Here is a 22249-nt window from a genome sequence, read left to right as displayed (position 1 = left end):
GGCCAGCACCCCCTTCGGAACTGAGTGTCAGGCCACTTTCTGGCCATTAATCTCTAAGAGTCTGTCAGGACCATTTGCATTAGCCTGTCTGAGGAAACCCCAGCGGGCCAGAAGAGGGCCTTGGGAAACCGAGCCACTGCAACCGGCTAGGAGCCGAGGCTCCGAGGTGTCCAAACGCCCTCTCGGACCCGCTCCTGCCTCATGCCGTCTGTGCCCCAGCCACGCCTACGGGGGGGGGGGCTGTAGGACATCACGGGGTGGCCACCCCTTAGAGGGGACACGGAAAAGGCAGCACCTCCTACCTGACGAGAGGGCATGGATGTTGATGGAGCACGCGGGCTGGAGCACTCCCCACCCCCACGCGCAAACTCTTGGGTCGGATGGGAACAGCCCAGCCGGATCCTCGAATCCGGAACGCGGAAGCGGGGCAGTGGGCAGAGACGGAGTGCGCATGTGTGGTGGTGGGTGGGAGCCCGCGGCAGAGCGCGGAAGACAGACTGGGCCCCCGCCCCGCCCCCACCTCCCCAAACACAGACTTGTCCTTTCAGTGATGACCACGCAGCTTTTCTTAATGGAACACAATCGCTGAACCTGGTACATTTCAAGCACTTTAGGCTTCCAGGACACCAGACTGCTGATGAAAACCATCTTATGTGGGCGCCATGTTAATGAGAGGCCAAATTTCATATGCTTGCAAACTTTCCCCCCTGCCTCCTGCTGTACTGTACCCCGCCTTCCCCCGCCTCAATAAAAGGTTGCATCAGAGAGAGAGAGAGAGAGAGAGATTTCCATAATTTATAGTATGGGCATTTCACTGGGGACAAGTGCTAATCTGTACTTACCGATACATTTAAGAAAATGCATCCTCCCGCAAGCCTGCACCATTTATGACTCTTGGCACAAACCGCAATGCTCAGTCTTCAATTAAGGGACACCTTAGGGTTCATTATCACACAATCGCTCCCTGTGAACCATGCCAAATGCTGTTTTGGCACGGAGCTTGGAAGATGAATTAGAAGGAAGTCTTCTCTGTAATGCCCTCTCCCCAACTCCCATTACCATCATCAGCGTTTATGCCCTCCTGCTCGCCCCTCCTTTCCAAGTGGCTTTTACTATTCAATTTCTCAACGTCAAACTCGATTCTCTAGAGGTGTAGTTAAAGATGCCACAGCCCCCTTTTGTCTTCCGGCTCTCAACAGGCCTCAGAATGGCTGCAGATGGGCTGCTCTCCACACCCCTTTTCGGCCTCAAGGAGCCACAGATGCTTTTTTCCCCTCCTCTTAGAGCTTGGGGTAGAGAAAAGAAATGGGACCTGAACTGGAAACACACACACACACAAGCGCACACACACACACGTGAGCCATAAGGAGGGCTCTACGCAGGATCCTCACAGCACCGGGCGTCTCAATGAGGAGATGACTCACACGTAAAGCTAGCAGCAAAGGCAGGGCTGTTTCAAATATGAAAGTCGGGAGCTGTGTTCAGAGCCAGTTGCTTCAATGGACCAGAAAGGAAGGAGGGAAAAAGAGGAGTCGAAGGCTCTTCCTCTCTTCTTTGATATCCTCTAGTGGAGGGCCTACACTGCCCCGCTGTGTCCTGAATCCGCAGGACCCTCTGATTTAAACCTCTGGGTAAGGAGGACACTCCTTTTGTTCCCTTAATGGAAACACCAAAAGCAAATGAGCACATTTGCTGGCGCTTTCCAGCCCTCCCAGCAACCCGGTGCCCCACAGCGGGCCGGGGGCCGAGAGTAAATGCTGCCCAGCCCGCCGCACACCACGCGGCTGCAGGCTGAATGCTGGGGCCTGGGGACGAGGAGGGAGCGGCCCAGGCAGCCGCAGCCAGAGAAGAAGACTGTGGAAGGACGCTGCAGCAGCCCAGGGCGCCAAGACCGGCCCTACCTTCTGGGGCGACCGCGTGCCAGGGAGAGGGAGTGGGGAAGCGGGCGGAGGGAGGGGCGTGCTGACTCAGTTAGGGGAAGCGTGCTGATCCGGCTGCCGCAGAGCTGGTCACCACCTCCCGTAAATGAATCTTCCAGCTCTCCTTCCCCTGACAGCGCCTCTGCGCGCTAGGAAAACTCGTTATTGACTTCTTGGTGTCACACCCACGTCAAGAGCTACTTAGATGTGACAGGTAAGAGGGGCTGATGGTAATCAAGGCTCTCGAGTCAGACTGTCAAATTATACGAAGCCATTAAAATAAAATTAGCTTAACGAAGTAGCTAGAAATCTAGGTCGTGCACCAAGTCGGGCTGGTGTAGTGCAAGGCTGCGAACGGCAAGAGTCTTCGCTCGATTTTATTCTGGGGGCAGGGGGCAGAGGGAGGGACGGCAGAAAGGAAAGCAAACAGACTAAAAATACTTGGCCCACAAGACGGCTTGTGGAAATTTTATTATATAGAGTGTAAAATGAATTGTCAGTCAAATAAAAAGAACACTTTTTTTTTTTAAAACAACATGCATAACATTTTCCAATTGCCTTTTTTTAATAGTTAGACATTTCAAGCATTATAAGGAAAATAAGGAGAAAAACCCAGAAACTGTAACTTCGGTACATTTCAAACGGAATGTCCCTCGGGTCAATTAAAAATGCAAGAAAAAATAGCTTCGACTCCGTTTTTCTTTCCTTTAAAAATACATGTTATCTGTACAAGACGCACTACAGTAAACACTGGAAATCATATTATCCCTTTTATTAAATCAAAATTATTTAATTCATATGGTGGTTAATACTAGATTTATTTATTCACCTAGTTAATTTGACAAATATTAAGAAAATATTTAAAAGAAAAAAGGAAGAAACATCTTGGAATTAAACAACAGTTACTCCATTTTCACGCGGTTTAACGTTCCACAGTGTTTGTTAAAAGTTATATCGAATTTCTTTTTAATATTAAAAATAACAGTATTTATATTTCTGAGAGAAGAGAGAAAGGTTTTTTGTTTTGTTTTTAAAACAAGCTTGGAGGTCTTAGATACACAATTGCAACTGGTAATGGAGACACTAAAAAATGTATGCTAAACACACGGACACGTTTTTATATTACCCCTTTAGCACTCTAGAAATTATACAAACCCTATAAAATGCCCCCTCCCAACCCCTGTTGGACAGCAATACAATTATCTGTCTCAATTCAGAATTCACATAATTAATTACAATACATAATAGTTCAGTTTTTTAAAAAATGCAATATAACCAGACAGCCAAGATAACATGAAATTAGAAGTAAAACATTTAATGAATTTACACATTTAAGAATATTTAAATACTGTTTAAAAATTTTTAAAAGAATTTGTTACATACCACCTAAGACTTCCAAGCCACTTTCTGTTGCAACAGAAAAAACTGTAAATAAAAAGACACGCAACAAAACGGAACAAAACAAAACAAACACACCGTGTTGAAATGTCACTGCTCTGAGGCACGCGCTGGCGCCTGAATTTTGCAGGTCTCGCTCCAGGGAGAATCCCAGAGCTTACACATTTGAAATAACAAACAAAAATAATGAAACAAATTATCAGCAATTTTTAGTAACTAATTTTCCCGATTTTTAGAAAAATCCTGTTAATCTAAATATAGTGTTTCACAGAACAAAACAAAGGTTCTTCATCAAAAGGTTTGCAAATCTAAAAACCTCTGTTACAAATAGGTTTTTGCTCACAATGATTTCGGGGAGGAAAGAGCTGCAGGTCGTTGTCCTACTGCTCCTGCGGAAGGAAGGGGACAGCAGTTAGTATGTGAGGCCAGCTCTCGCGTCCTCGTCTCGGTCTGGGGCTCCGGAGGATCGGAGGGGACAGGTTACCCTCTCCCTTCTGGCTCCTCAACGGGCACGGATACACGGCCCGTGTCCCTGCGTCCCGGGATCCGGTGCAGACAAACCCTCTCCCGCACAGGAGGTCCTGGCCGGCCCTTCGAGCAGGGGTGCTGGGGGCGGGGCAGGGGAGCTCATGCTTCCCCTCGGCCACCCACCAGCCCTGACACCTGTCTCCACTGGGCCCAGGCACAGAGGGACCATTTTGGCAGTGAGATGACCAACGAGCTTTGCGTCCGGGGCCTGTGGTAGCTGGCACGCTGTCTGGGGGGACCTGGCCGCCATCAGGTCCCCTGAAAAGCGCACCTAAAAAATGCCCTGGGGCGGCCTCTGGCCACCTTCCCTATGTTAATAAGAACTCTGTTTTTGGCTTCCGACTGGACCGAGCGCTCCAGGTTTCCGTGCAGGACGACGATCTGGCCCTCTGCCCTGCCCGGCCTTCAGAGGGTGTGCGCTTGTCCTCCTCCTGCCACCCCTCACCGCTGCCTGGGGGCCGGGGTACAGTCTGGCCACACCACCCTCTTTAGGAACAGCAGTGGGTGTGATTCCCATGGTCCCTACTGTAGTGCCGAGCCCGCCCCGACTCCTAAAGCTCGGCACTCGCACTGACAGCTGGGGAAACTGAGGCCTGAGAAGCTGAGTGCCACCTGGCACTGCAGTCTCAGGGCCCGGCCGTGAGGGAGGATCAGGCACTTCCTTACTGTGCCACCAATTCCTCGCGCCTCCCCCCACCCTGTTCTCTCCGGGGAAGGAGCGGGGCCAGGCGCGCATGCGCACAGACTCGGGAGAAAGGGGCTTCGCGCTGGTCTGGGAAGTGCCCGCGGCGCTGCTGCTCGACTACACACCTGGCTGTGGGCCTGCGCTTGCCCTAACGTCTGCCCGTAGAAAGCGACCTGCTGTCTGTAATATTCCGCCCAGGCCATTGTGTAGTCCGGCGGGGAGCTGGCCTGAGGAGCGGCGCTGGCAGCGTGACCTGAGTGACGAGGGAAAGCACAGGGGTTAGCGGGGCCAGGGACAACCCTGGGGGACGTAAAGGACGTGGTCAGCTTGGAGGGGTCCCTTCCCAAAGACCGGGGCAGCTGGAACAAGGGCCGACGCTGTCTCCCTCTGGACGCTGGCCAGGCTGGCGCTGGGGGAGCCACGGGACGGGGACGCCCTGCGGGGGCCCGCTGTCCAGGGGCCTGCGGCAGGAAGTGCTCTGAGCTGCTTGCTGCCCGTCCCCGCCCCGCCCCTACAGGTCTCACGTCTGTCACCATCTCTGCCTCTGTCCACCTGCCCCATCGGCTGCCAGAGACAGAGAGACAGAGAGACACACACACACACACACAGAAAAACAGACACAGACAGACAGATGGCGGGGCGGGGGGAGACGAGGAGGGAGGGAGGAAGAGCGAAAGGAGTGCGGGTCCCCGGCTTGGGCGTGGGGTGCCCCTGTGCAGAGTGTCCAATCCCAGGAGGGCTGGAAATACAGGTCCACGCATGTCCCACGAGTCTGGATTTGGGAGGTCTGGGGAAGACTGGGCATCAGGCCTCTTAGCAGGGGCTCTAGGTGACGATGACCTGCCTGACCCCCACCGAAGGTCCCCCGGCCATCAACCCGGTGATGATTCCAAACACCAGGACAACCACTTCTTTGACAGTCCATGGCCTGATTTTTGCCAACCAGCAGGTAACATCCTCCACAGTCAAGTCGTGGGAGCGAGACCTCCAACCACACTCCAGAACACGTACAGCGGATTTAGGACTACTTTTAAAGGATTCACTTGGGGGCTCTTTTGGTTGCTGTTACTAGATCTTTTTCTTCTCTTGTTAAAAAGACAGCTTTAGTTTCTGGCACAGCGAAGAGAACGAACCTACTCGAGAAACCAGCACCCTGGCACCCACTACAACTTTAGGCTCCCTTCCCGGAGTTCAGTCCTCCTCCTCTTCCCTGCCCTGAGATGGGACCAAAAGGAGCCAGGCGCTGGACGACAGCCAGGGAACAGGACGCCTGATGGTCCGAGTCCTGGCCCAGCGGTTCCGGGACAGCTGGCCCTGAGCTGTCCTCAGGCCCTTTGGCGTCCAGAAGGGGGGCAGCAGACGACTCCACACGTCTCCTCTGACGGACACACAGGGGACACAGGAAGACAAAGGCAGGGACTGAGACCGAGTCACATAGGGAAAGTGCTGAAGAGAACAAAGGTGACAGGGAACCACTGACGACGAGGTCGACAGGCATGGGGGCGCTGGGCCTAGGGACCTGCTTGTTCAGAAGGCTGCTCACTCACTCTGTTTTTTGTAATAGTCTTCCCAGGCCTTGCTGTAGTCGGGCTGGCTGCTCGGCGGCTGGCTCTGCTGGCCTGTGCGGAGAACACGAAAGCAGTCAGGCCCCCGCGCCGGCTCCGGGCCCTGCTCTGCACTCACTCGCCCACGCCACAGCCCGCTCCAGGCCCTGCAGCCCCAGGCAGGCAGCGGCAGGCTGGCTGTGGGGAAACACAAGGACGCCCCACAGGGCCTCCACCCAGGCCGATGGGGTGTGACTAAGATCCCTGTGAGGAGGGGACTGGGCAGGACGGCTGCCCCCCAGGAGCAACGGGTCAGACGGCCTCGACCCTTCAGGTGGAGATTAGAGCTCGGGGAGCCCCGGAGCCAGAGTGACTGCGTCAGAGGCTCCCTGAATCGGCCTTCAAACGGGACAAAGAATCCAAGTGGTGCTGACCACACTTGTCACCGGGCCCTTCTGTGCACGGACTGATGGCTTCCGCTCTGGACACAAGCACAAGTGCAGGAAAGGCACGTGGGAAAACGGCCCGGAGACCGCTGGTGATGACAGAAATACGAGGTACACACCGCCGAGGGGCCGAGCGCCACAACCCGCACCTGGTCCCAATTTAGCCTCATGCCTTTCTGGGGGAGGAGCAGACGGGGACAGGAGGTGCGCAGGCTTGTTCCCCATGCCCAAGCTGGGGTGCCTGCTCTGTGTGGCGCCGGCAGCAAAGAGCTGGGGAGCGGAGCGGCAGCGGCCTGCCCCGGGCATGAAGGGGTCAGAAGCCCCGACCAGAGCGACAAGACGGGACCTTTTCCTCTGCTGAGGTCAGGACTGGCTTGCGTGCCCACCTGCTAGGACCCCCTTCAGCGCCCTGTCTTCTGTTAGAACCGCAGTGGGAGGCAGGCGGGCAGGACGCGCTGGTGACCACGGTCACGGCAGAGTGTCTCCCTCGCTAGTTAATTTACTGCAGTCTGAGGAGGGGCGTGGGGTGACGGGCGTCTGCGTGTGGGGCTGGGAAAGGAAGTGAGGTGGGGGGCCCCACAGGGAAAAGACCCCCCCGTCCTCATCCTCCCAGTAGGACAGGAAGGGACTCCGGACGATGCAGGGAACAGAACGAGGCGGTTGTGGAGGGTGTGGGCAAACAGGACATTTCTTCCAAACAAGATTTCACTGACAGAAACCAGTTCTCACCGCCCCCTACAGACAAACACAGCTCAACACCACAAGACAAGGATGGGAACAGCGGCAAGAACCCAGGCACTGACTGTGTTTTCTCTCACTCGCCCCATAGGCCTTTGCCTGCGGCGGGCAGCGGGCCTGGGCCTCTGTGGAACCGTGGCCCCAGGGTCACTTCCCCTGAGGAAGGAGGACATGTCCCCTACCTACTTCCTCCCAGTTTAGGGCTTTCTCACACAGTCTCTGTCCCGCACAATGGGGCAAATGTGAACTCAGCCTGGGCTGCCTCTTGTCCCAAGGGCCCTTTCCGATCAGAACAGAAGGAAACGTGACGGGCTCTGGGAGCAAGTGAGTGTGGTGAGACTGGCCTGGCGGACTCCAGGTGGGGTGCAGGTGTTCATGGCAAAATTCTTCCTAATATTCTGCACGTTTGAGACATTTCATTGAAACAAATATTGGGGGGAATAAAGGAAAAAGAAGGCAACTATACAATTTCAGAGCTCATGGGTTACTCTGGAAATCAAACCTAAACCTTTCATTTCTTAGACCACAAAACTGGAGGCCAGAGGAGGGGAAGGTGCGTGAGGCACACACGGCATCGGCCTCTGGACTCCAGACCCCACAGGGCACTGCTTGTCCAGCTGTGACCTTGAGCAGGACCTCCCCCCTGCCCCCCCCACTCTGCCCAAGGAGGGGGGGGCAGCAGGAGCCCAGAAGGCGGCCTCAGTCCCTCGTGAGCGAAGCTGCCACAAAGCAGTGTGGCGCCGCGAGGCTCATGGGCAGACGCGCCGAAGGACGCCCTCCGAACACAGACAGGCTGCCGCCTCAGGGGGACAGAAAAACTGAAGGTAAGGTTTCGGTTTTGTTTTGGTTTGGGTTCTGAAGGCTGTGCAAGATGGGCTCTACCAGTGATCAAACTGCAGAGGGACTCCTGAAGCTCGTGTGGGGGCCGGAGGGCAGGCCACGTGGGCTGGATGCCAACAGGGACCTTCTCTAACTATCAGCTGTCTTGCCGAGGCGTCACTCAGCACAGCTAATTCTCCAGCTGTGTGCTTTCTGAAAAGTTCAGGAGACAGAAAGGACATCCTTTCTAAGGGAGTGCTGGAGAGAAGAGGAGGAGACGGTCACCAGGAGGCCAGAGCCGGGGAGGGGGCGCTGTTTGGGAGCGAAGTGAGGGGAGGAGCTGTGGGCTGGGCCAGGTCCAACCCATCTGTGGGAACAAAGCTGACAAGAGCCCCTAGCTCTGAGAAGAACAAAGGAGACGGGAAAGAAAGGTCTGAGAGGTGGGCCAGGAGAGAGCCAGCCGCCACCCTTGCTCAGCTGGAGGCCCACAGGGGGCTTCTCCCTACCCCGGGGGGCTCCCGGCATCTCTGGGGAGGGACATGTTGGGCCTATTGGTCAAGAGATGCAACTAAAGCATTTCAGACACACCAGCCCCCTCGGCCCTCCCGTGGGGCACGCGCAGTCCCCCCTCCTCCCGGGTCACTTACTTGGGACCTGCTGTGTGGGCTGCTGCCACGTCTGGTAGGTGCTGCCCCATCCCTGGGTCAGAAAGGCCGGAGGACCGCTATGGAGGACAAAAGAGTCACTCGTTCCGGAGCAGGCCACATCCCCGCCTCCTCAACTGGGTCCACCTCCCGCCATGCCATCCGTGGTCTGGCTCTTCACTGCTCCCCCCGCTCCCCACTGGCAGTGGCCACGTGGCGGCCCCGGTCCTGCCCGTCCCGTCCCGAGAGAACCGCACGGATGGAGTGAGAAGTCGCCTACCTCACAGGGGTGCTGTGGGGGTTTCCGTTCACTTTAGCAGCAAGGCTCGGGAAGCAGCCTGAGCTCCTTGGAGGAAATGTGCTAAAAAAAAGTGAAGAACAGATGAACACAAAGGGCCGAGGACCGCTGGGTGGGGAGGGCCGCTCGGGGACGCCCGCGCCCACCTCAAGGCCCTCCGCCCTCTGGGAAGGCCCTCGCCCCCAGGACTGGCCGGTGGGCTATGAACAGGCTAGAGGGGCCAGCCGAGAGAGGCAGAGGGATGAACCCTGCCCACATCCAGGCTTTTGGCTGGCATTCCCTAGAAGAAGCTGGAAAGAGGACTTCTTGAGATGGAGTGAAGTCTTCCCGCCGAGACCGACGCGAGAGACTCACTTTTGATGAGGGGCGGCAGGTGGCTGGCTGAAGGGGCTCTGTCCGAAGGCTCCGGGTGCTCCGAGACCGGTCCCCTGTCATGGGCACAGAGGGGGCTCTCACTTCCCGTCGCCTGCGGCTCTGCCCGCTGCCCAGGCCCACCCCAAGGCCGACTACAGCTTTCGGGGAGACAGACTCAGGTGACGTAAGATACCCTACGATGCTCGCTAGCCTTGCTTCCCCACAGTGGCCTCGCCTTGCAGAAATGGCGTCTGCCCCGTCGAGCGACCGAAACCACCACACGGCCGATACGGGCACCACCACGGTTGCCCTAGCATGTCACCCTGGGGGTGGGGACCAACCTGCTTGACTCTCCCGTCAATTTAGGCTGGCCCATGGCTCTTTCTGCCATTCTACGTCCCCTTTGAGGTGAGCAGTGGCCAATCTGTCCTCCATCAACACTCCCTTTCTTTATCTGCTTTGAGGTGCCTGAAACTAAAGCCAGAGTCAATGAAAGCCGCCTGCAGGGCTGGCCGCAGGGGCCACGCCCGTGGGAGTCCGGGGCCGGTGCTGGGGGAAGGCTGCCGCCCCAGCTGCTCGTCTAAGCCTGCAGGGGACCCGGCTCTGGGCCTGAGCTGCTGCGCTGCGGGGGCCTCGGGGAGTTCTGCCACACGGCTTCCTTCAGCGCGCCTGGGCCTGGCCCTGGCATCCCTGGGCCCGGGCCTTCCCCCCTTGGCAACGTGGCAGGGGTCGCCCTCACGTGACATGAGGACCAAAAGGCACAGGCAGTACAAGGTTCTGGGGAAGAGCAGGTACCTTGGACATCCAAAAGAAAACCCAGCTACCATTAAGCCAGGCAGAGGAAGGACCTTGTACGTACGCCAACTTTCTCATCTATGAGATGTCTGGCCACCTCGATCTGTTGAGGAATGCCCCTGATGGTGAATATTCGCAGGTTGGGGTCAGTGTTGGGAGGGGGGTTCCGCTGGAGCTCCACGTGCGCTCCTGACTGCTGATTTATGCTTTTGATGTTCTCACCCCCTGCAGGCAGGCGGACACAAGACAGAAGGGTAAGTGGCAGCAGCGGCTGACCCACAGGCTTGGCAGTCCCCTCCTGTGAAGAGGAGGAAAGGGTGTCATCCGCACCCCAGCCCTCACCCGAGAGCGGACAAGTACCTTCGATTTACTCAGAAACCGTTCTGACAAACACCAGGGCTCTCTCGTTTGCAAAACCAGACTGGGGAGCGAAGAAGCTGGTCCTCTCCGAGCCGGGCTGAGGCCAGACACCCCGCGGCCCCTGCGCCGAGGCCTGGAGCCCACGGGTGTGCACGGTGGAGCTGGGCTCTTGGAGGCTCACTGCAAGCCCGTCTCCGCCGGGAGAGCACAGTCCATTCTCAGCCCCGTGGGCCACGGCCTCCAACAATGCCTGGAGCCCACTCGGGCCTTCCACGCCTATCCCGTCACTTCTCAAGTCCCTGCCTGCTCCGTGCGGGGCGGGGGGGGGGCAGGTCTAGACAGCGAGGCAGCAGAGGATGGGGGTCACAGAGGCCTGGGTGGAGCGGGGTAATGAAAATTTAGTGGGACCCTTTGAAAAACCTGTGAGAGTTCCAGTCTCTTAATGAGATTTGCGTAACAAAAGCTCCAGCAGGGTCACAATGGTTTGATTCTTCTGAAATTTCACAGAGTTTACAGATCGGTTCTGCTCAACTGGGGTGGGGGGGCGGAATATAAGGAAAACCCGGGAGCACAGAGTTTTGCAACATCAGAAAAAGACAGTCTGGAAAATCTGGTGCGGGCGACCAGAGAGCCCAAATGATCAAAAGCAAAGACTAAAGGCCAGTCTCTGTGTCACTGTACCCTGCCCAGAGTCAAAACGAACCTCAAATGACATTTGTCATTTCACGGTAACATGTCCGCAATCCTTCCAGCCCGCTGCTGGAGCGCCTATCAAGCAAGCAGACAAGGAGGGGATCCCAAGAGCAGGCCCAGCCTGTGTTGTGTCTTATCTCATCCTCTATGGGATGCTACGGGCTCAGGAAGCAAGACCAGAGCCGGGGTCCTGCCGGCCTTCCGGAAGGCAGACGCCACAGGGAGGAAACCAGGAGGCTGCCGGCCTTCGGGGAAAGCTTTGTTCAAATCAGCTCGGGCCACGTGTCAGTTTCGTGGAGAGTGGGTTTCAATTTAAAAGCAAATTAAAAACAACAGTACAGCAGACCACCGTGTTGTGCACGTGATTCTCTTCGAGTTCTGTGGCAGTTTAAGACAAGCGTCCCTGCATTTTCCACCTCCAGCACACAGCACTGGCCAATGCAGAAAGTCTCAGAAAAGCCTTCAGCAGCTCGGCAGGGCCGGCCTCAGGGTAGGAGTGAGCCCCACCCCCGCCCCCAAGGCCTACAACTACCACCCTCTGCTCCTGCACTGTGAATTCATCCTCTTTGCACCATGGAAAGTGAGCAGCTTTGCTCCTGGACAAAGTGCTTCTGGGGCTTAAAGAACGGCAAGAAGAAGGAACTGGAAGCCCTCCTACCGCACACCCAGTGCCTGAGGGAATCCTCCAGTGTTCCCCAGGCGCCGCTGGGTTCCAGAGGCAAGAGCACAAAAGGGCACGCGTGTCTGAGGCTGAGAGGCCTGCAGCCCGGATAAGCCCTCCTCCGGCGGGCACTCAGACCGACAGCCCCGCAGGCCCGCCCCCCGGGGCCCGGGCAGCATGCTAATCAGGTGAAGAGGCAGCACAAAACTGTGCGGGCCGGAAGGAGTTCATTTAAGTTCATCTTCCTTCTAAATGAGGTCACCAGCTTGGCACATGGTGGCTGTCTACAGGCTCATTCAGCAGCCTGTCCATTCTTCCACCTGATGGGGGGCAGAAGAGACCCACCAGTGGCCCCCCGGCTGGACGTGAAATCGTAAAGCAATTAATCAACCTGCTAAAAGGCCCGGCTGACAAGAGCAGGGCTGGCCGCACTATCTGTCACTGCTGCTGTATTTATCATGGAAATCCAGCAGGGGCCCCGGGAAGGCGCAGCGTCTGTCCAAGGACTGGGGCTGGGGAGGGGGGGGAGCGCAGCCTGCCTGCTTGTGGCTCCCTCTCCTGTCTCCCTCACTCACGCGCCTTCCCTAAGAGGGTGCACCCCCTCATGTCCAGCCTGTGTGTATGTGTGTGTGTGGCAGGTGAGGGGGGCGGTGGTGGAGAAAGACCCCGGCTGACAAAACTTTGGGCCTCTGAGGCTGCAGTCGGAACCGCAGGTCACACACAGATCAGTCACTGCTCCATGCTGTCGTCCCTTTCCTGTGGGAGTCGCTCAGGATGACTTTGTCGAGGATAAACCACAGGGGAGGTTCTGCCCACACCCAGATTTCACCGACTAGCAGGAACGGTTGCACTGAAGACAGGGAGGCTGCGCCAGGCTAGAGGGGATGCCCGGTCATCGAGTTAACCCTCCTTGATAAAACGGTCCTCCAGAGGCACAGAAACCTAGCTCTGCTTCTCAACCTACAGGCACCAACTGGTCTGAATCTCACAGTAGCCAAGCTGATGGTCTGGATAGCGGATCTGACTTACCACAGCATCTGGGCAGCTGACAACACCCACTAAACCCTGATCAGCATGTACGCCCTGCCAGGAAATGCACCAATCCCACATTGTTCCTACCATCTTTGAGAGATTGACCATCTAGAAGACAACACAAAGGAGAAGAACGTTTCAAAGGAGCATACCACACACACACCGTCCACGACAGGGCCAGATGCAGACTCCAGAAGGTGACCGAGAGAGGCAGGAGGGACTGCCCCCCTGGGCCGGCACGAGAGAGCACGCTAAGGCAGCCTCAGCTCTCCGTCAAAGACGCTCCCAAATCACAGTCTGAGGAACGTTAGCTCTCTCCCAGAGGTCAGAGAGGTCTGCTGGTGGCAGAAATGGGAGAAACTCTCGGGGGAAGCCTGTACTGACTTCCTCCCCATGTGGTCAGACAAGTATGAAGGCAGATACAAAGGCCACAGCCAAACGCGTGTGTGCTGCCCGTGGGGAGGCTCCCCCAGAGCCCACAGGGAGGCTAGCCCGCTGCAGAGAAGGCTGCCTGGCGGCCCAGAAAGCTGCCTGCCCTTCCCCTGCTCACAGTGAAGGATGGCTAGGGGCCACATCAGCCGCTAACAAGGGGCTCTGACCTAATGTTCCCTACAAAGCCTACAAACAACGAACCAGTCAATTTTTATTTCCCTCCACAGGGTATCCGTTACTCACGGTAAATGTGCTCAAAGCTTCAACACCGTTTTCACATGTGTCAGTAAGGACCAAATACCCAAATCCAGTCAGGACAAAAAGTGACACACTTGTCAGAGAGCGACCTTCACTTGCGGAATTATCTTAACTGTTCCTCTGAGCTCCCAGGAGGCAAATTAATCACTACTCGGTTGGTGGACAAAGATCCAGAGGCCCCTCAGGCTGGGCAGGGGGCCTTTGGGACAACCTGCGCAGCTTCACCAGGCAGTGGGTCTCACTTCTGGTCTGTTCGTACGGGATAACCGACAGCCCACTCTGCGCGTGCCCGTGAGAAGCCCCGACCCAGCCGGGTCCCTACGGGAGGCAGCTGATGTCACAGCCCGGGCACCTGCAGTCAAGCGCAGCCAACAGCCCTGGACTTCATGCTCTGGAGGTACCGTAGGGGCCCCGTCTGCGGTCGGGTAGGACAGATAGGAGGGGGACCACGAAACCCCATCAGCGGCTCCTCACCTTTGCCTATGACGAGGCCGCACTTATCTGCCGGCACTGGGTAGGTTATCTCCTGGACGCCACCAGGGGCTCCCACAGTCCAGTCGCCACGGCCACGGCCTCGACCTCTGGCCACCGCGAGGCCTCCGAAGCCATCTCTCTCCTGGGAAGGAAGCAAAGCTCCAGTGACGATTTCTGCCACTGCCACCGGGACCACTTTTCAGCCCCAGGGAGGAGGTGAAGTGACAGGATATAATCAGTGCCACACGCTAGAACCTCAGCACCTTTCCACATTTCAGCTTCTGAAGTGCTCTTTCAAAGCCAGAATTAACACAAATCACAGGCGCAGTCAAAGAGGACGTGTGCAGACGAACGCGTGTGGTTACCCAAACAGCCCCACTGTACCCAACTGAAACAGGCAGTCAGGTATAAACTCCTGTGTCTGAAGCCCAGTGCCCTGCTGCAGCGAGTCTTAATGACTGGGCCCTAACGTCCAGGTATCGGGGGTCGGTTTTCTCCTCCACACCGAGGCTGCCCTTTCCCGTGGCTAACACACGCTGGGCCTACCAGAAGCCAGGCGTCAGATGCGAAAGAGCTGCGGGCATCTCGAAGTGGTACCTGAGTGGCAAGCAGGCCTCCAACCCTCCCGTCCGCAGACACTGAGGGTAGTCGGGGCACCTCGCAATCCAACTAGCAGAAAGGATAAAAGGCTCTTAAAGAAAGCCGGGTTGTCCCAGTCTCCCCAAAAGGAGGGAAAAAACCAGGTGCGTGGGCTCGTGGTTTGGGGCCGGAGCAGCCTCCAACATCGTCACGCCGGGCCCCCAGCAGAGAGAGCACAACCCATGGCCAACACCTAACAGAAGAAGGTTCCTTTCATTCAGGGGCAGCCAATCTCGTTGGAGGTCTTTGTCCTCTGACTCACTCTGGTACTGCAGCATATACATTCTTTTTTTATATGTTGAGGGCAAACGTGGTCAAGCCGAGAGCCCCTCCATGGAAGGCAGAAGCTGAGCCGATGCTCAAGACAGCGGACAAATGTCTGGCAAAACCTGCCTATGCTGATTCAGGGTACACTGAGCTCTTACCCAGAATCTAAACCAGCAGAAAGCAGAGGTGGTTGGAGTGCTCTTTTTCCTGCATTTGGCTTTTAGGAGAAACAAATGATGAGTAAACAAGGCAATTTTAGGGATTTATGTTAAAACGCCTGCACGCGCGCGTGTGTGCGCACACACAGCCCACTTCCTGGCCTGCACCAGACTCGCGGAGGTGAGGCTGTCTCCCCGCCGCCCTGCGCCTCCGTAGCTCTGGGTCTGTCGACTCCTCCTGCTACAAATGATGCTGGGCTCACTTAGGGACTCTTCTGAACTGGTCTCATCCTAAGAATTGCTCTGGACTCTGGCAGAAGCCCAAGCCCCCTCTCTGGGATCTGCTGATTCGGGAAGTCTGCAGTGGGGGCCATCATCCTGTAACTTCAACACGACGCTCAGCGACTTGGGGGACCGTGTGGGCGGCTTGCCTGGTACATCCCCCCCAACCCCCCCCCCCCCGCAGCTGAGGGCTCGCCCCGGGGAGGTTCAGAGGCTCATCCCAGCTCACACGGCTCACGGCAGAGCAGGGGCTACGGTTTCCGATCGCGTGCTTCTCCTCAGCTCCACGTGTTTTTAAACTTTCCCTCCGTTTGGCACACCTGAGACATGCTGACCTAGCGTCAGTCACGGGGGTTCCAGGAACACTTCACAGCAGGGGCAGGCGGAGATGCTAACAGCCTCACACAAGCTTGCTCGCATCCCCAGACAGAGATGTGTGCGGAATCCAGTGCGTGAAGACAGCTCTAAGACTCTGGAGGAGCCTGAAGTGTTTTCTGAGGCTAAGATTAGAGTTTATTTATTTTTTAAGTAGACTCCATGCCCAGCATGGAGCCCAATGCGGGGCTTGAACTCGTGACCCTGAGATCAAGACCTGAGCTGAGATCAAGAGTCGGACGCTGAACCAACTGAGCCACCCAGGCGCCCTGGAGTTGACTTAATACAGTTCCACGCAAGGTGCACCCGAAGGCTTGACACGTGGTGACCTGCGCTGTACTTCTCCCAATAGTTTATAGAGTCAGGAACTTACTGTGTCAAGAAAACCTAGACCCTGGGATAACAAAGGCAGGAGAGCAAGAAGCTAGTAACAAAATACATGAAGGCAGGAAACAGGCAGGTATAGAAAAGCCACTGGCCGTGTACCCGGAAGTGGGTAACTGACAAGAGTGCTGTGTTCCAGAAGTGTGACCCAAGAGGGCGTGGCTGCTCTACGGTGCTGCCCCGAGACCCCGTGTGGCACTTTCTGCTTTTGCAGGTGACGCATGGGAACCCCAGAGCGCTGGACCCACCTGGGCTGTAAGAATAAGCTCGTTGATGATGTGTGCCGCGTGCTGACACCGATCTGGGGGTCCCATGACTTGTGCAGCTCTCTCTGGACTAATACCATCGTCTGCAGAACAATGTGAGAGGCGGGGTCAGGAAAAGCCCAACTTCAGTTGGAAACAAAGGTCAGTCTGACTTGCAATCAATGCATAGAGAAGCATGTATGGTTCCATCTTTTTGCATGGTCCATGTCAACACTCGCTTCTCATGCAATTACAGGCATTTAAAAAAGCTATCGTTACAGAAACACAAAACAATAAGCAAAAGAAAGCAGAGTTGAGCTACGGCAATGTTGGCAAAAATGAACCTATCACAATGTTCTCCCATCTTCAGAGAAATGAGGAAAATTAAGACAATGTAAACAATTTTGCTCATGAAGGTAAATCTACAAAATTTAAAGAACTGTCCTTTATTCTAAGATGTTAGTCCTTTTTTAAAATGGTTTATCTTTAAATAATGAAGTCAAAATAACAGTTTTTTTTTTTTTGTAAGTCTTTACTTAACAAAATTAAAAGCTGGAAATGCTATGAGGGCCCAGAGGAGAAAGCTAGATTGATAATTTGGTAATAGTATGGGGGAGGAGGGGGAGGAAGAGAAGGAGAGAGGGAGGGAACACACAATGAGCCAATTACAGATTCCTTGTCTTGTTAAGTGCTTTGTAAGTCTTCATAGCACTAAGGATTTTTGAGGGTCATCAAAACCAACCTGGCTTGAACTGAATCCTCACCCCGGCATCATTCTGAATCTTTTTGATCATTTCCCCATTTCTTCCTATTACAATCCCAACAGCAAACCTTGGCACAGACACCTGAGCACAGGGAAACAAAAGCTGATCAGAGCCGTCCGCAAATCCGTTATTTCTTAAAGGATACATTAAAAAAAAACCCCCACACACAAAACCCAAAAAACAAACAACTTGATTTTGATTGCAGTGAATTCCTGGAAATATGATCTAGCATATTTTTCCCTCTTAGGAAAAATACCGTGATTGATGATTGTATTCCTGCCTATTAAGTGTATCTAATGCATCTGAGATTTTATCACAATAGTTATAAAAATGAAGGAAAGCATAATAAACCTTATACATAAAAGGTTAAAAATGGCAACCTTATCTTCCCAGTTCCATGGAATCAGCATAAATATACCAGGTATGCTGATTATACTGCTGGTCGGTCCTTGAAAATGTTTTTTTATCGCCCCTTCATTCTTTTATTGTGATAAAATATACAGAACATAATCTATCATTTTAACCATCTGTAAGTATATAGTTCAGTGGCAATTGTTGTGTAACCATCACCGGTCTCTACACCCCCACTCCAAAACCTTTTCATCAACCCCCCCCAAAAATTCTGTATCCACTAAACAGAGACTCTTTCCATCAGCCCTGGTCACCTCTGCTCTACATTCTGTCTCGATGAACTTGCCCATCCTGGGCACCTCGTGGAAGTGGAATCCCACAGTATTTGTCCCTCTGCATCTGGCTTATTTTACTAAGCGTGATGTTCGCAAGCTCTCTCCATGGTGCAGCGTATTGCAAGACTTCATTGTAAAGGAAAGCTTTCTGGGGCACCTGGGTGGCACAGCTGGTTAGGCGCCCAACTCTTGGCTTTGGCTCAGGTCATGATCTCAGGGTTGTGAGATCGAGCCCTGCGTTGGGCTCTGCACTCAGCGGGGAGCCTGCTTGAGATTCTCTCCCTCTGCCCCTCCCTGCCCCTGCACATGCTCGCTCTCTCTCATAAATAAATCATTAAAAATTTTTTAAAAAAGTAAAGGAAAGCTTTTCATCCCATTCCACCTCATCAGTAAGTTGGGCTTCCAAGTCTGATACGATCACAAAGCAGAACACCTAGAAAACCTGGCCTCTGGTCTTCACCTGAGCAGCAGGAAAAGCCTTGAGGCAAAACCTCATAAGCAGGAGGATGGCCCCATTCCCCGAAATGTGTGCAGCTGGCTCCCCTCCCCACCGCCGACTATTTCGGTCCTTCCTCACAGCCACCCTGGCTTCGAAGATGAGATCAAAGCTCGCTCACTGCCTCAAGCTAACCAAAGTGCAGCCTACAATCGGAAAGCGCAGCCCGTCTGCCTGGGAACTGACCTGCGGGGCAAGCATACCTCTATGCTGCCTCCTCCCACGCGGGCACCAAAGTCACCTCGGACACCTCGGAAGTCAGCTTGGTCTTTCTCTCGGATGATCTCTAATACCATTTCTCTTGCTTGCTGTGTAAACACAGAGAAAAGGCATTATGGAAACCAAAATCCCAAGAAAAGACATGACACCAGGTGACATTTCAAGATCAGACCCTGTTACGTCGGGCTTAAAGACTCAGAAGGCGCTTAGCTGTGCGACAGGTCACTTCCTGGGTTACAATACAGGACATGAGTAGGCTGCTGGGGAGGGTTACATATATCAAATCTTAGGTGATGTGTTCTTTATACTGCCCAAGACATCCACACAGACAAGGGCCCTCCCGCCTTTAAACCACAGTCGGATCAGCACATTTGTGCTGGGTCAGAGCTTGATTACTATGGCCTGAGGCATTTTGGCACACTGTTTCTTCCTGAGAGCTCTGTGGGCAGATTCCACGGAAAAGACATTACAAGGCATTCCATCGCAGAGGATCTCTGGGGAGGTGAAGGGAAAAAGCCAGCCCAGGGGGCCTGAAAATATCTTCCAGCACCCAGAGATCAAATACCCCAATTACCAATTGGCAAGACTACCTCCCGGGCCTGACGCTCTCAGAGGCACACTCAGCGTCCTCTGCCCCCAAATGCACTTAATTCAGTCCATCGTCCCCACACCGATCCCAGCCCCATAGGAATCTGCACAAACATCAGGCGTACATAACAGCTCAAGGTCATGGGAACCCAAACTGCATCCTGGTTCTGGAAAAACCAAACCAAGCCAAAAAACCCCAAAACAGCAATTAAAGTCTTCAGACATTTGGAGAAATTGGAGTATGGGACTGACTATAAGACGATGTTAGGAGACTTGCTATCATTTTCTTTGGCCTGGTTATAGAAATTAGTTCTTATTCTTAGGAGACGTATGCAGGATCTAGGGGCAGACGGTCATGACGCCTGCCATTTACTCACTTAGAAATGGTATGGTAAAGCACAAATAAGTAAATAAAGTAGACACACGTTAGCGTGGCAAAATGACAGGCCGGATGAGGCTACACACGTACATGTTCACCGTTCTATCTTTTCAACTTGTCTGTATGTTTGAAGTTTTTCATAATAAAAAGTTGGGGAGAAAAAAACAAATGACCAACAACTTACCCTAAACACAGCAAACAGCTTCTCCCAAATAAAAAATGTGGAATACACAGTTTTAAAATTAAAAAAAAAAAACAAAACTAAAAACCTTTGGTTGTCATGATTTTCCTGCAAATTCAGGGAACGTCAAGGAAATAAGCTCTTTGCTCCAGTGTTCTTTTCATAAAAGAACCAAAGGTTCCACCAGCGACGGCAAGCAGGGAGCCCACCTGGACACGTTTAGGGAAGTTAGAAGCTCTGGGGGGCAAGGCACCTGGGGGACCCTGGCCTGCTTGAGGGGAGTGAAAGGCCACACCACTGACTGGAGCCCAAGGAAAGAGGCTGTTTTCATCACTGGCCCTCAATCCTGTTTTAAAACCAGGATTTTACATATGTAATATGTACTTGGACCAGAAAAACTACCAGTGACACCAACTTGAGTTAAGCCAAGCAACAGCATTAAGCACTGGGGGAAATAAATAGGTGAAGGGGATTAAGAGGTACAAACTTGCATTTACACAAGAAATAAGTCACAGAGTTGAGAAGTACAGCACGGGGATACGGTCACTAATACTTTAGTATCTCTGCACAGTGACGGAGGGTAAGCACATGGTGAGCCACTTCGTAATGGACAGAATTTCCCAATGTGTTGAGTCACTATGTTGTGCCCCTGAAACGGACACATTATCATGTGTCGATTACAGTAAAAACACATCCATATGTCAATAAAGTATCACGGGAGGGGAAGAATAGGGGGAAATATTTTGCCAGAGACTGGTAGCCTCTGCTGGCTCAAAGCCCCAGAACTCCCGCGGAGAAACAGCTGCTGCTGACAGACCAGCTCACCAAGGTGCGTCACCCCGGCGCTCCTCTAAAAGCAGCAAAGGCGCAGCACGCTGCAGCGGGCAGGGAAAGAACATTCGGAGTTCACAGGAACAGACACATTCCCACAGCCAGCCCACTCACGTTCCTGCTGACAGCGGGAGTCGGAGGGTGGATCTGCCCCAGATGGTCTAAGACTAAGCCCCCTACTGCTTTCCGAAATGGGCTGTCCTCTGTGGCTGGGAGCTCAGGGCACAGGCCGCTTGCTCCAAGGGCACACATATGCCTGTGGGCCGCTCACCTCCCACCTGAGCTGGAGGTCTTGCAAATACGGGCCAAGAGAGAACAAGCAAGTAAGAGCCAAACAGAGCCTGCACCTGAGGTGCCCGCGGGCCAACAGATGGGAGACTGCATCTGATCAGTGCAACAAAACCGTCTTCATTTGTGGGAATATTGCGTACATGCAGTGTCCATGACCATCGCCGCCATCCTCATGTGGCTCTTAGGCTCTCAAAATATGGCCGGTGTAAACGAGGAAATCCGTCCTCATTTACTCTGAATTAATCTAAATGGCCACCTGTGGCTCGTGGCTCTGGTGGAAGCAAGACAGCCCTGCAGCCCTTCCATCATCAGACTTGGTTTGGGACAACAGGTCACCTTAAAGGAACATCCAGTTTTACAACTTCTTGAGTGACACGCAAGCTCCACACATTCCTCCCGAGTGCTACCCCCATGCCCAGGACCCACCCGATCCGTGGTTTCTCCCCTACCTGTACTTTGAACGGGTCTCCTGTGATGCGGAGAGGCTTATCTGCTCCCGTAGGCAACGGGCCATCCTGGATCATGACCATTTTCACACCTGTCCGCTCCTGTGGGGGTAGCACACCAGGACAGGCCTCATTGCCGTGAAGAAGAACGTGCACGTACTGCAAGCACAGGGCTGGGCCCTGTCTACCATCAGGCACGTCCCACCGACCACGAGGTGCTGCCCTCTGAGGATGCCAGCACGCAGGCCATGGTAGACAGCTGCCAAGTGCAATATGGAAAACCGTTTCCCAAAACCCTCCTCCTTTCCTGGTCCCCAGACTATCTCAACCTGATGAACTCTTTTTCGGAGCGGCCAGGCACTAACGTCATCTAGTTAGGGCCCGTGCACAGCTCTGAGACGGAAGGGTTCCCGTTGCCCTATTTCACTGATGGGGCGGGCCCTGAGAGCAAGCTGCCCAAGGTCCCAGAGCTGAGGTGGGGCGGGGAGGCAGCAAAAGGTGGATTCTGGCTTCCAGGACCCTAGAGCCCACACCACAGTGCCCACCAGGCCGAGGGCTGGGCCGTGAGCACGCACCCCTGACCTGCAACTTCAAAAGCTCAGTTGTGTGGAGATAAAAGTTTGAGCATAGGGCGCCTGGGTGGCTCAGTTGGTTAAGCGACTGCCTTCGGCTCAGGTCATGGTCCCGGGGTCCTGGGATCGAGTCCCGCATCGGGCTCCCTGCTCTGTGGGGAGCCTGCTTCTCCCTCTCCCACTCCCCCTGCTTGTGTTCCCTCTCTCGCTGTGTCTCTCTCTGTCAAATAAATAAATAAAATCTTTAAAAAAAAAAAAGTTTGAGCATAACTCATTTGGCAGCAAAACTAACGTGAACTCTCGGGAGTGTGTCTATAGCCCGACTCTCACTGAGTGTGACTGTCATTGCATTTGACTAGGCCAACAGG

General features: G+C 54.3%; 1 protein-coding gene across 2 annotated transcripts in view; it reads right to left on the bottom strand.

Annotated features, from left to right (window-relative positions):
- Positions 1-2357: 2357 nt before the first annotated feature.
- FUBP3 (far upstream element binding protein 3) overlaps positions 2358-22249 on the bottom strand; it is a 51207-nt gene continuing 31315 nt past the window's right edge. Inside the window, exons 8-19 of one of the 2 annotated variants that reach the window (XM_081803765.1) lie at positions 21313-21411; positions 18578-18682; positions 17171-17273; positions 16432-16532; positions 14079-14220; positions 10233-10393; positions 9374-9447; positions 9002-9082; positions 8725-8801; positions 6078-6149; positions 4656-4783; positions 2358-3706 (exon numbers count right to left, since the gene is read on the bottom strand). In XM_081803765.1, the coding sequence (XP_081659891.1) occupies positions 3698-3706; positions 4656-4783; positions 6078-6149; positions 8725-8801; positions 9002-9082; positions 9374-9447; positions 10233-10393; positions 14079-14220; positions 16432-16532; positions 17171-17273; positions 18578-18682; positions 21313-21411 (1152 nt within the window). In that variant the 3' untranslated portion in view covers positions 2358-3697. The remainder of the gene's footprint in view (positions 3707-4655; positions 4784-6077; positions 6150-8724; positions 8802-9001; positions 9083-9373; positions 9448-10232; positions 10394-14078; positions 14221-16431; positions 16533-17170; positions 17274-18577; positions 18683-21312; positions 21412-22249) is intronic. The other variant, XM_081803766.1, reaches the window with a different exon arrangement.

The sequence above is a fragment of the Leptonychotes weddellii genome, chromosome 14 (genome assembly GCF_054177405.1).
Source record: "Leptonychotes weddellii isolate Sample4059 chromosome 14, ASM5417740v2, whole genome shotgun sequence".
In the NCBI taxonomy this organism is placed as follows: Eukaryota; Metazoa; Chordata; class Mammalia; order Carnivora; family Phocidae; genus Leptonychotes; species Leptonychotes weddellii.
The sequence above is the reverse complement of the archived record's forward strand: the minus strand, read 5'-3'. Positions and strand labels throughout refer to the sequence as shown.